We start from the raw sequence: 14,591 nt of genomic DNA, 5'->3' as shown, positions 1-14,591 counted from the left end.
AAGGTTAAGCTAATTTTTGTTTTCATAACTTCTAAACAGTTATAAAACATTCTTTATTTTGAATTATTTAAACAGGAAAGAAATTATTTACATACTCTTCTTAATGTTTTTGGTCTGTGGATGTGGCTGAATTCCTCCAGCTGGAAGTCCGTATGTACTTATCCGTTGTACAAGACTTGCTACATTCCCATGTCTTTCCCGTTTAATGGGCAAATTGTCATCCTTGGATTCTGGCTCTCTCTTAATTTCCTATAACAGGGGAAGAGTAAACAGGCAAATTAAGTTGTATTTTATCAAATTAAATCCTCAAATGTAAAATACCCAAAAAAACAGGTACGGTGGTTATTATACAAAACATGATAGCAACAGTCTTCAACATTTTTCTCTCCCCCACATCTCTAAAAAACGCAACACACTTTGGTAACAGTGACTCATTATGAGTTTAAGTCTTCTCAGAACTAGAGAAAGAGGTAAAGAAAGGCTAAGATACCACCTCTACCCCAAGATACACAGAAACTCTGAGATACATAAACAAACAATAAAACAAACAATAATTTCTAAGTCAGGTTGGGCAAACTTTTTCTAGAAGAGGCCAGACAGTAAAATATTTTAGGATTTATGGGCCATATAATTTGTTGGAAAAATGAACTGTGCCATTTGTAGTGGAAAAACAGTTATATACTTACATGAATAAGCATAGCTATGCTCCAACAAAATTTTATTTTATTTTTTTTTTCAACGTTTATTTATTTTTGGGACAGAGAGAGACAGAGCATGAACGGGGGAGGGGCAGAGAGAGAGGGAGACACAGAATCGGAAACAGGCTCCAGGCTCTGAGCCATCAGCCCAGAGCCTGACAACAAAATTTTATAGACACTAAAATTTCAATTTCATATAATTTTCATATGATGTTAAATATTGTTCATCTGATTTCTTCCAACTATTTATGAATTCTTAACTAGCATCCTCATCTCATGGGCATTATAAAAACAGGCAGTTAGATGTGGCCTGTGGGCTGTAGTTTGACAAACCCTGCTCTAAGTCATAGGTAATAACAGAAGATATGCAAGCAGATTATATATACTGAAAAAATATATTTTGTATTTTTCTGAAAAACAAAACCAAATTCTATAAAATTTTACACTCAGTAAAGTTACTTTCCTATTTTTCCTACGAAAATGGAAAATCTTAAGAAATGCAGGTCCATCAAGAATGGCAAATATTTTCATGGTTCTGAAACGTTCAGATCAAACCAAACTCTCAAATTATGGACCCATTCCTCACTTAACATTACAATTTTTAATCTCCCCATCAAATACTATAATGAAGAGCATACCACACTCATTACGCACACTGTCTTTCTGTTGGCCAGTTTTGCATTGATATTACCTATTTTCGAAGAGATTTTTCTCATTTGTAGGACGAAATTAAAAGGTTTTCTGAATTTGTCAATACTTGATGCTCTTCTTAAGTGAGGACACTTTTTCACTGGATTTCCTGGAATCGTTTTCAAAATCAGGAAAGTAAGTGAAGCTGGTGGAAAATAGATGCTACTATGTTAACATGTGTTTTATTTACTGGCTGATTAGGTAAAAGGAAGTAAAGGGCAGAAGAAGGAAGAAACACTGAAAACTTTAGTAACAACACTTCATAGGTGGTCAGAAAAAATTGTAGTCTGATGAACCCTGCTCTATGTCATAGTTCTAACAGAAAATATGCAAAGTATGAAATTAAAAGAAGACATACAAAAGGGAAGTCGTGCCACATTCAGTAATTAAAAACCCAATTATCATAAGGTTATCAATTCTCCCTAAAATTGATGTAATAATGTAATGCAATAAAATAGGCCAACAAAAATAAGAATAAATAAATAAGAATGCAACTACACTGATTTATTTGCTTCACAGATAAAGAATAAGAAGTAGCAAATTAAATGGAGATAAGAAACATAAACAAATGGGAGATAAATATAAGCAAATGAGAAGGAGCTAAAAAGGTTGGAAAGGATATAGTTATTCTTCATCTATTAATATAATCAAAGATATTTAACTCTGACTCCACTAACCAAAAACAACTTAAAAGATGATCAACAAAATTCACAAACCACTTCTTCATGCTGTATCTTTATTAATAATTTGGTGATCTAATCATTGCCAGTGCATGATCATAATCTGAAAAAAGTAAGCAATTAACTTCTATATCACAGAATTAAGTAAAAGTCACAAAGAATGACACAAATTAAAGGGCAAAAACTTATTCTTATTTCTCAAATGGAAGAGGTTACCCTAAGCAGAGTGAGTTCTGCTTATGCTAATTAAAATTTAAGGAATACACAATATTTTTAATTTCACATTCAGAATTTCCAAAAGTGTTATATAGAACTAGTACCTCGAACTCTATGAAACATAAATCAGAAGATACAGAAAAGTGATTTTTACTAAAGATTTAAGAATATAAGCAGGATTAAATATTTAACATATGCCCACTGTTTTAGCTTTGCCTGCATCAACATTAGACCCACACTTGAAAAATGAGATTTCCAACCTAATAAAAATGGTTTGCCCCATTCCTATAGTATTTATTGTTTTTAGAATATAAATGATAGTGTATAAGGAATAATCCAGAAGGAACTACATCAAATCATTAGATTTTCATTTTTCTTATGACCAAATTAAGTTGTATAGTAACAAAAAACCTTTAAGTCCAAACTGAAAAGGACCAACAGGAGAAAATCTCCTTAATATGAAATCAGTATGTACCTTCTGAGTGCCATCATATCAAAATCATGAAGGAAAACAACAATAACAGATATAACAGGACTATTTTGAAAGTTTCTAAGTCTATTCTCTCTCCCAAATATGCTCTTCTCCACATAATTATTGTCTCTCCAACCTGGACAAAGGGCCTTCCTATTGCCAACTATCCCTCCCCCATTTGGAAAAGGCAAAAGTAGGAAAAGTTACATACATTCATTTTCAGTGGCTACTCCTTTTCTTTCCTACTCCTTTCTTTTCTCCATCACAAGAATGTTAATGAGAGCCAAGTGAAGCAGAGTGGGAAAAACACTAAATAAATAACTCAGACATACCACACTGAAATGGACTGAAAATACCCCAACAATTTATAATAGTCACATTTTTCACACTAGTTACATGGATTTAAATATGTTATTCGTGCTTTCAGTCATAGGTTGAAGGGATTTTAGGATAAGAACTGCCAATAATGAGGGCTATAGTATCTATGACTCAAAAGACATCAGGCCTACTGAAGGAAGATCCTTCTCCCAAAGCTGCTAGACTCCTTGAGGCCACAGATGACATTATCAAGAAGACAATGAGTGCTGATCCAAAAAGCCAGGTCAGAAGATATCCCAGAAACCCAGGTTCTGGCACTCAAACTTTCCTGATTTAAATTATTTCTACAACTTGAGGGGCGCCTGTGTGGCTCAGTCAGTTAAGCATCTGACTTCAGCTTGGGTCATGATCTCACAGTTCGTGAATTCAAGCCCTGAATCAGGCTCTGTGCTGACACTCAGAGCCTGGAGCCTGCTTTGGATTCTGGTCTCCCCCTCTCTGTGCCCCTCCCTAGCTTGCACTCTGTCTCTCTCTCAAAAATAAACATTAAAAAAATTTTTTTTAAATAAATTATTTCTAATGATTTGAAATACCGTAGCAGGAACAAAATTTATTATTTCTCTTTAAGGGGAAAAATTAGAATTTAACTTCCCAGGTAAGTCCCACGTGAACATTAACATAGTTAATATAATAATGTTTTGAATTTAAATGTATGGTGTAAAATATAGTATACAAATGGGGAAGAGAATACAAATAATTCAGTTAAAAACATAGGTAACAGTCTATAAGGTATCTACCAGATTCCGAAAAGTGGAAGGAGATTGGGGGAGGGCTGTAAGGAAAGAAATGCACTTTTCACAATAGCCACTTCTATATTCATTGAATTTTGTTTCAACATGTATTATTTCAGTGATTTTTTTAAATAAAAAATTTGGTGTGCTCAGAAATAACAGTGCTACAAGTCAAATTGTCCTAGGGCATTTAGAGAAAGATCTTAGTTGTATGAGCACACATTACTAAATACACATCTTAACACATCTTTTCTAGCATTATCTGTACTGAACTCTTTCTTTAACTCAGTGAATATAGTCTCCATAGTAGGATTCAGAATATTATCAAAAATATTCCAAGTCACAGAACAAATTGTTCTTAATCAATGTGTATAATGTACAGTATGTAATAAAATATGTATTATGATGTATCTTAAGTGACTACACACAACTTTGACATTTTATCTGTTTTTATTGTAATTCCCAGAAAGGAAGTAGAGTTGTCTTCCATTTAGTATTCTGATACCTAATGTGTTTCAAATAGTGAAAGTAAATCAAACACAAAATTTTCTCCTGATACAAAGCCAGTTTCCTGAACTACTCTATCAAAGTCACCAATACGTCTTCTAAAACTTGAAAACACTGCTAAGGTTTATCTAAAAGAACTAACAGTGTTCATAAAATAAATGATTCAAAAAAATTAAGGTCACATAAAATCATATTGCCATTTCCTGAATTAAAAACCTAATTCTTCTTATAAGAACAGTGGAGTATCAACAGATTTAAAAATGAAATCAGCATTCTTCCAGAAAAAGGATGTGATAAAGTTTTGTTCTGAGACAGCAAGAGAGAGTGCACGAGCGTGAGCAGGGAACAGGCAGAGAGAGAGGAAGACAGAGAATCAAGGTAAGGCTCGAACTCACAACCATGAGATCATGACCTGAGCTGAAATCAAGAGCCAGACACTTAATGGACTGAGCCACCCAGGCACCCCAAAAGCTGCGATATTTAAAAAGCAAGAAATCACTAAGACTCATCCAAACTAGTCACAGATCACCATCTTATTCCCATATTGCTAGTTTTTCTTTAAAAGTAACTTTTTAACAAGATTTTAAATATACTTAAAGATTTAATGTCTATTTAACCATTTAATCAATGGAATATAGAAATAAAATAAGGGGCGCCTGGGTGGCTCAGTCGGTTAAGCGTCCAACTTCAGCTCAGGTCGTGATCTCACACTCCGTGAGTTCGAGCCCCGCATAGGGCTCTGTGCTGACAGCTAGGGGCCTGGAGCCTGCTTCAGATTCTGTCTCCCTCTCTCTCTGCCCCTCCCCCACTCACACTCTGTCTGCTCTCTCTCAAAAATGAATAAACGTTAAAAAAAAAAGAAATAAACATTTTTAATGAGAGGTAAGTTGTCAAACTGCCTAAGTTTTTTAAAAAAAAGGATTCAATGATTTTAACCTTTTTGTAAATGATGGAAAAAAAAAGGCTAGAAATTTAAGTCAAAATAAAGAAAAAATATCCAAAAGATTTTTAGTAACTTGTCAGCTTCCTGAAAATATTTAAGTGTTAATAACTTGCTTCCTTGTTCTTTATTATATAAAAAGTCTGAAACACTTTACCAAGCTCTGAGAACTCTTCAAAAGGGATCAAAATTTCGTTTTACATTTAAAAAGGCAAGGAACAGCAATTCCTTTACCAGCACCTGAGACCTCTTCTGTGAATATATATATTTATTTTCTAAAGTAAAAATATGTAACAATATCATGTAATAAACTATAATACCATCAGTATAAAGCTCACAAGAAAGCTCTATCAAAGCTCACAAATTAACATCCCTTATACACCAAACACTGTACAACTAATAAAAGTATTTCTGTTAACTTCTTTTAATACCTTATTTCATTGATATTTCTCTACTTTTAAGAAAAACTAGATATTATTGAAATTTTTTTTTACATTTATTTATTTTTGACAGAGAGAGAGAGAGAGAGAGCGCGCGCGCGCGCGCGCGCGCGCGCGCAAGCACCAGTGGGGGAGGGGCAGAGAGAGAAGGAGACACAGAATCCGAAGCAAGCTCCAAGCTCCGAGCCCGACGTGGGGCTCGAACCCACAAACTGTGAGATCATGACCTGAGCCGAAAAGTCGGATGCTTAACTGACTGAACCACCCAGCCGCCCCAAGAAAAACTAGCTATTATTAAACCATTTCTAAAAGAAACTCTATGTAGTGAGTTTTTAGACTTTAAGGATATGCATTACAATCTATTAAGTGCATAACCATCTATCTGATGCTTACCAGAGGGGAAGGAAGTGGGGAGATGGGTGAAATAGGTGATGGGGATTAAGGAGTGCACTTGGCGTGATGAGCACAGGGTGATATATGGAAGAGTTGAATTACTATATTGTACATCTGAAACTAATATAACACTGTATGTTAACTAACTGGAATTAAAATAAGTACTTTTAAAAACTGCATCACCAACTAGATTTCCCTTACGTAAAGATAGGACAGATGTACTTTTCCTTCTTCTTCCCACTAGATAAAATGTTAAAAACTCTAGACATTACATATTAAAAATAAATAGATAAAAATAATCTGGAGGCGCCTGGGTGGCTCACTAGATTAAGCATCAGACTCTTGATTTCAGCTCAGGTAAGATCTCACAGTTAGTGAGTTCAAGTCCCGCACAGGGCTTTGTGCTGACAGTGCAGGAGCCTGCTTGGGGTTCTCTCTCTCTCCTCCCACGCTCTCTCTCTAAAGCAATAAATAACTTAAAAATACAGATAAAAAATATTCTGAAAAGTGGAGAAAAGAAGACAGGTCAGCCAAGAGAGCCCAGGTTCCTTAGAACCTGGTTAGTGAGTTCACGAGGTTTCTTTTTGCCTCATATATTCTAGACTAAATACTGGAGAAGCTGACAACCTGTTAATGCCAATGAGGCGGGGTGTGGGAGGGGTGGGGGCGGGGGGTGGGGTGCTCCAAGAAAAGCTGGGGTCTCTCCAACCAGAGGACCAAGAAAAGGGTAGCCTAGCAAGACAGAAAACTCCTAGCCGATAAAATCACTCTACTACAGTCAAATAACACAGGGGGAAAAAAAACCCAAAAAACAAAACTGTAGCCCCCTCCCCACCTATGCCAGCCAAAGCTAAGTAGGGAACCTAGACTTTCTTCCACCCTCACCAGGCTATAACCAGACACCCCAATCACAACCGCTACCCCACTCACCCAGCCAGGGTGGTATCAGAGAAGGCCAAGTGGAGAGCCAAGACTCCCTTCCCCACTGAAGAGGGCGGGGAATGAGTCTCCTCTCCTCCCACTGCCAGTGGAGGCCACAAGGCAGTACTAATGAGGCACACCTGCCCTTCAGTCAAGGATTCAATGGAGGCCAAATGGAGCCTGAACTCCTACCCGACCCAGTAGTAACCAGGAGCTCCTATCTCTCCAAGTGTCAATGGAGACAGAGTGGGAAACTGGACTGGAGGTACCTCTTTTTTTTTTTCCCCCAGCACAGGTTCTCTAAGAAAAATAAAGTTTCAATATAGATCCAAGGTCCTCAACCAACATTATTATTTTTTTCTGTATTTATACTGCCAATACTTCTACCAAGACTTGAACACAAATCCTCAACTTTTAATAACAAGTCCTGACAAATGTCTGCTTTCTCTCCTTTCTCAGTATCTGAAACAACTTTCCAAAGGCATTTCATTTGAGCCCCCTCATCTTCTTAGAACTACCTTTTCCAGGGGCGCCTGGGTGGCGCAGTCGGTTAAGCGTCCGACTTCAGCCAGGTCACGATCTCGCAGTCCGGGAGTTCGAGCCCCGCGTCAGGCTCTGGGCTGATGGCTCAGAGCCTGGAGCCTGTTTCCGATTCTGTGTCTCCCTCTCTCTCTGCCCCTCCCCCGTTCATGCTCTGTCTCTCTCTGTCCCAAAAATAAATAAACGTTGAAAAAAAAAAAAAAAAAAAATTTAAAAAAAAAAAAAAAAAGAACTACCTTTTCCATTCCAAAGGACTTAAAAAATAAATAAAATAATAATAATAATAATAATTTCCTCCAGATCGCTCTTCTAAATATAAGACTTTAGTTCCCCAGACAAGACCTATCAAAATTAGTTTTACCCTAAGAAGCTAGAGCTTACACAAATCCTAACACACTAAAAGCTTTTTTACTGTCTAGCTTCTCACACAGCTGGCCCACTTTTAAACAGACTTGATCTGTTCCACCACAACCAACACCAAGGCTACAGATTTGGTTTAGGGAAACAGGCTAATCAGGCTAACTTCTTATCTCATATTTTCCCAATTACTTTCTTCTTTATTTTTGTCCTTCCTTAAAAACCACTGGCTTTTCTTAAAGAGAAATTAGAAAAGTTCTTATTTACCTATTTTAACATTTGATTTAACAGTAGCTGGTATAGTACAGGCACGGGGGGGGGGGACCTATTTATTGACTAAATTAACAACATAGGTGATTTTCTTCTCTGATTTTCCCTTTATGAAAAGGAAGTTCCTGAGCAAAATATAACAAGATGAAATAATAAATCCATTTCATATCTACATGCAAAGTACAGACACTCAAAATCTAATTCCTACCAACAACTCAAACAGGTGGGATTCCCCACCTTTACACAGTAAGAAATTCATGCTCTAGAGTGAAACATCTTTAAGGAAGAACATGCAGGAGGCATATGTATGGGTATGGGGGAGGTGGGGGTGGGAAGTCAAACAGAGGTCTATACATCCTGACTCCAAAGGCCACGTTCCTTTCCTAATGCCACACTATCTTCTTGACATAGCTCTCGTAGAGGAGTTGGCAACCACATCTATCACAGTAAGTCTACCTTCTTCTAATATCAAGATCCTCCTCAAAAGGAATTCATTCCTTATCTTCTCTACACCTTTCTGGGTTTTTCTGACCAAATAACCTCAGAGAGGCTATCCTACAACATCCAAATTAAAGTATCAAATGCCATTTTCCACCTCCCATCACTCACTTTTTCTCTTTCAAAGCACTAATGACTATCGAAAATTATCATCTTATTCATTTATTTTTTTTTTTACATTTGTCTGTTTTCCTCCCACCATTAAAAATAAATTCACAAAGAGAAGGGAACTTACCTGTTTTATCCACTACCATGTCCCTAGCATCTATACAAAGTCCTAACACACAGAAAGAGCCTCAGTAAGAATTTGGACAAATGAACAGATCACAAACAGAAAAGAATACGATGGAGAGGCAGGGTACGCGGAGGCTATACTGCAGTACTGCCACTGATCTTACTAAAACATACCTCAAAAGAGAGTACCTGGGAAATTGGGTTTCTTAACAGAGATACTGAAGAGGCTCGTGATCTAAAAGGAATTGAAAACCCTGCTACACAAGTGCTGCAGAAAGAGACATGTGGTTGATGAAAACTACAGGCTTCAAATACAGCTGAGAAGTATCCCCTACTTGGTGCTAAAGTTGCTGCTGATCTTACTTGCAACAGAGAAAGAAAGCTCTTATTTTACTTAATTAAACATAACTCACTAGCTGGACTACGACCTGTATGAAAGCATGTATTCCTTGTGTTATGCCACCACGGAGATTGTAATGCTGTTACTACAATGTAAGCTATCCCATTCTTACTGATACACTGGGCCTTCTACTTTCTTAACTTGTATAATTAAACCTTGTTTTTCAGCACAATTTCCAGGAATGGAGGCAGTAGGAGAACAAGAATGAAACTCTGATTTCATTTTATAAAGTTACCTACAGAAAACTGTACATGAGCATTGAGAGTTGGCTTCATTTTCTAAATATCTTATTATTTTTACATTTTTTGCATATTTTCATTCCATCTTTAGTCTTTGAAATGCCCTCACATCAAAGCTCAAGTTTAGTTTTGGGGGGAAAAAGTTTATTTCCACAAAATTGCATTTTGAGGAAGCAGTTTGATTTTTCTTTTCAAGAGTCAATTCTAAAGGTTATCAAAAGCACTTAATTTTGTCATTCTAACCTCTTTCAACTATGCTGATGCTACTGGAGAATTTCAACGGCTAAGATTCATATCACTTTGTCCTTAGATTCTTAAAAGCAGGGAATGTTACAAAATGTAATAACCAGCACCTACTACATAAAATACATTTCTCATCTAAAAACAGGCTGGTATTTGCCTGTCACAGAGCTACCTACTACCAAGCCCGTGGCCTACCGACTATCACCGGTATGATTTTGGGCATGAATAACATATTCCCTAATTTTCAAAGATGTCAGAATAAACTGAGAAAATGGATGGGAACATGCAAAGTCTTAACATGAATAAAAGGTATTATGTCTATTAGCTATCCATTTGCTTCCACTCTCACTACACTTTATAACTTCAACTCTTTCCTCTTTAATAAAATCTTTCCTTCTCACTAAGATTAATCCATTAAAGCATTCTATCTTCCTTCTCCTGTCTCCAAAACCTGTGATTTCCCTAGTATCTTTCAAATAGTCTTAATACCTTTAAAAAAAATTTTTTTTTAATGTTTATTTATTTTTGAGAGAGTGAGAGAGAGACAGAACAGGATTGGGATGGGGCAGAGAGAGAGGGCGACACAGAATCCCAAGCAGGCTCCAAGCTCTGAGCTGTCAGCACAGAGCCCAACCTGGGGCTCAAACTCAAAAACCATGAGATCGTGACCTGAGCTAAAGTCAAACACTTAACTGACTGAGCCACCCAAGCACCTCAGTGAGTCTTAATACCTTTAAATGACACTCAAAATGCACCGTACCACTGACTTCAATCCATACTTTTGGCCTTAAATCCCATTATACACACTCCCATAGAAAAACTTGCATTCAGCCAAAATAATCCATTATTTTTACCGCAAAACATTTTGCGCCTTTGACAGACATAGAGCACACTAATTATTCATCTAACTTCCTATCTTTAAAGACCAACTCATGGGGCGCCTGGGTGGCGGAGTCGGTTAAGCGTCCGACTTCAGCCAGGTCACGATCTCATGGTCAGTGAGTTCGAGCCCCGCGTCAGGCTCTGGGCTGATGGCTCAGAGCCTGGAGCCTGTTTCCGATGCTGTGTCTCCCTCTCTCTCTGCCCCTCCCCCGTTCATGCTCTGTCTCTCTCTGTCCCAAAAATAAATAAACGTTGAAAAAAAAATTAAAAAAAAAAATAAATAAATAAATAAAGACTAACTCAAGTGTTACTTCCAAAATCTCTGAAAAATATTTTCTCCAAGATCCTTTAGCACCTATTATCTTTACGACATATCTGACACTCAGCCAAAAAGGCACAGCAATTTTTCCACCTATTTTCATGCTGTTACCTCCCCCAATAAAGTAAGTTGTGGGAACTCCTCTCACCACACCCCAAAATACTTCATAGTCAATCACTAAGCATTTATTTAATGGAGTATTTACTTTGTTTCATCTCAGTTACAGCAGAGTGCCAAATATCACAAATAACAACACTGAATCTCAAAGTTTACATGAACAAACAAATCAGACACTTGAGTCTAAGCTTTAGTCTAAAACACTGAAGTTGAGAATGTGGAAAGATCTGATAAACTAGCAAGTTTCTTCCCAATTTTGGCTCAATTCTTAAACACTACAAATCCATAAGGAAAGAGTAGACTATTCAATATTTTTTAATGTGGAAAAAAATTTAATTAGTGCCTAAATCACAGCTGTACAAAAAATAAAGCAAGACTGATTAATGATTTATGCTGAAAATCAAAACTTTAAAGAAAACTTAGAAGATTAATGTCTTTAAACCTTCCCTGCTCCCAAGTTATACTAAGACAAGTCACAAAAAGCACTTATGATGTGAATGCAAGCTGGTGCAGCCACTCTGTAAACCAGTATGGAGGTTCCTCAAAAAAACTAAAAATATAACTACCCTACGACCCAGCAAATGCACTACTAGATATTTATCCACAGGATACAGGTATGCTGTTTCGAAGGGACACATGCACCCCATGTTTATAGCAGCACTATCAACAATAGCCAAAGTATGGAAAGAGCCCAAATGTCCATTGATGGATGAATGGATAAAGAAGACGTGGTGTATGTATGTGTACACACACACACACACACACACACACACACACACACACACACATATACATACAATGGAGCATTACTTAGCAATCAAAAAGAATAAAATTTTGCCATTTGCAACTACGTGGATGGAACTGGAGGGTATTATGCTAAGGGAAATTAGTCAGAGAAAGACAAATATCATATGACTTCACTCATATGAGGACTTTAAGAGACAAAACAGATGAACATAAGGGAAGGGAAATAAAAATAATATAAAAACAGGGAGGGGGACAAAACAGAAGAGACTCATAAATATGGAGAACAAACTGAGGGGTACTGGAGGGGTTGTAGGAGGGGGGATGGGCTAAGGGGGTAAAGGGCACTAAGGAAACTACTCCTGAAATCACTGTTGCACTATATACTAATTTGGATGTAAATTTAAAAAAAATTAAAATTAAATTCTCATTAAAAACAAAAGAATCTACTCCTGAAATCATTGTTGCACTATATGCTAATTTGGATGTAAATTTTTTAAAAATTAAATAACAAAAAGATAAAGAAAATAAAAGCACTTATGAAAGAGAAAAAGACACATAAGCAGAAGGAAGACAAAGGCCTAGTATTCACAATACGGAATTCACAGTAAGAATTCACAGTATTCACAGTAAGAAGTACTACAAATCAATGAGAATGAGCAAGAACTCAATGGAAAACTGGAGAGAAATATCTGAACAAGCTAGACACAGGAAAAGAAATTTAAGTGGCCAGTAAATGTGAAAAGATATCTAACTTCCCTTGTAATCACAAATATGAAACACTGTAACATGTGGATACTACTATAGATCTATAAGATTAAAAAGAAAATAAAAGATCTGATGGTATCAAATGTTTATAAGAACATGGAAGAAAGGTACTCATACTACTGGTAGGAATTTAAATATAATGGTATAATTATTTAGTGAGAAACTGTACAATGTCTAAAACAGTGGAATATGGGCATACCCTACGATGCAGCAAATTCTCAGCAATGTATATAACCTACAAAAGGATATTCACCACAGCACTGTTTTCAATAGCTAAGAAAAAAAAAAAAGAAAGAAAAAGAAAATAGCTCTAAATATTTATAAAATGTGGTAAAGACCTAGAATGGAATACTATGTGACTGTTAAAAAGGAATCTCTACTATAAAACTACACATGTATTCCTAAACATCTAACCTCCAGGGGGTGGGGGGAATCACACACTAAAATACTACTGATTCTGTGAAATCAAACACACGAAAAATACCAGTGATTATGAAGGAAGGAAGGAAGGAAGGAAAGAAAAGAAAAGAAAGGAAAAGAGAAAAGAAAATGTAAAGAAGAAGAAGAAGAAGAAGAAGAAGAAGGAGAAAAAGAGAAAGAGAAAAAGAAAAAGTTAAAGGAAAGGAAAAGCAAAAGGAAAAGAAAAAGGAAAAGAAGAAAGAGAAAGAGAAAGAGAAAGAGAAAGAGAAAGAGAAAGAGAAAAAGAAAAAGAAAAAGAAAAAGAAAAAGAAAAAGAAAAAGAAAGTAGGGTTTGGGGCATACCACTTTAAACCTATACAAGTTTGGAACCTGAGCACTAAAAATGAAAGTAAAAATAAATAACAATAACTGAAACCTTGGAAAATGGGTAATAACTTAAGACTGCCCAAACAGTCGTGACAAATGGATTCCTCTATAGCTATTAAAAATGCATTGGGGGGCGCCTGGGTGGCTCAGTCGGTTAAGTGTCCGACTTCAGCTCAGGTCACGATCTTGCGGTCCGTGAGTTCGAGCCCCACGTCGGGCTCTGGGCTGATGGCTCAGAGCCTGGAGCCTGCTTCCAATTCTGTGTCTCCCTCTCTCTCTGCCCCTCTCCCGTTCATGCTCTGTCTCTCTCTGTCTCAAAAATAAATAAAACGTTAAAAAAAAAAAAATGCATCGGGCGCCTATGGGTAGCTTAGTCACTTAAGTCTGACTCTTGGTTTCGGCTCAGGTCACAATATCTCATGTTCATGAGTTCAAGCCCCACGCTGGGCTTTGTGCTGACAGTATGGAACCCACTTGAGATTCTCTCCTCTCTCTCTGCCTCTGCCCAATAGCTGTCTCTTTCTCTCAAAATAAGTAAATAAACTTAAAAAAAATTAATGCATAAAAACAATAGAGTAGATAGGTTGGTTTATGGGTACTAAGATGATGCAGAGACAAGAGGAGGTAAGCACCAGGAGTTAAAAGCTGTAACATTTTATGCTAGGACTGTTCAACTTTGAGAAAAATACCTAGGTAGAGATGATCACATTAACAAATAAATAAGAAAGAAAGAAAGAAAGAAAGAAAGAAAGAAAAGGTTTCATTTAAAAGCTAAAAGCACTCCTGTTTATGCAAGCAGCCAAGCTAAGAGCCTATCCCTTTCTCACTAAATGATACTTTTACATTCTTTATCACAGCTCCCTTTACCTAGAAAATAAACCAACACGGCTTTCTCATCGTCCCGACATCATTCCTCTATTTACCAAAGAGTTTTGAGCTAACTGCACAGTGTCATAAAAACACAATGTTATGTATCACATTGAAAGGCATATTAAATTTTAAAAAGTCACAATATGACACAATAATTATGTCAATGTCTAAATCACACAAAATACTATTTGTTTATGCACAGATAAATATATATTAGAAGGATACATTTAATTTCAGAATATGGAGGTTGGGAGGAGA

At 36.6% G+C, this 14,591-nt stretch overlaps 1 protein-coding gene across 1 annotated transcript in view; it reads right to left on the bottom strand.

Annotated features, from left to right (window-relative positions):
* The window catches only part of CD2AP (CD2 associated protein), a 141,700-nt gene that overhangs the window by 86,077 nt on the left and 41,032 nt on the right, over nt 1-14,591 (bottom strand). Inside the window, exon 3 of the mRNA XM_047858581.1 lies at nt 96-249. Coding sequence (XP_047714537.1) covers nt 96-249 — 154 coding nt within the window. The remainder of the gene's footprint in view (nt 1-95; nt 250-14,591) is intronic.

Source organism: Prionailurus viverrinus, chromosome B2, assembly GCF_022837055.1.
Source record: "Prionailurus viverrinus isolate Anna chromosome B2, UM_Priviv_1.0, whole genome shotgun sequence".
Classification (NCBI taxonomy): domain Eukaryota; kingdom Metazoa; phylum Chordata; class Mammalia; order Carnivora; family Felidae; genus Prionailurus; species Prionailurus viverrinus.
The sequence above is the reverse complement of the archived record's forward strand: the minus strand, read 5'-3'. Positions and strand labels throughout refer to the sequence as shown.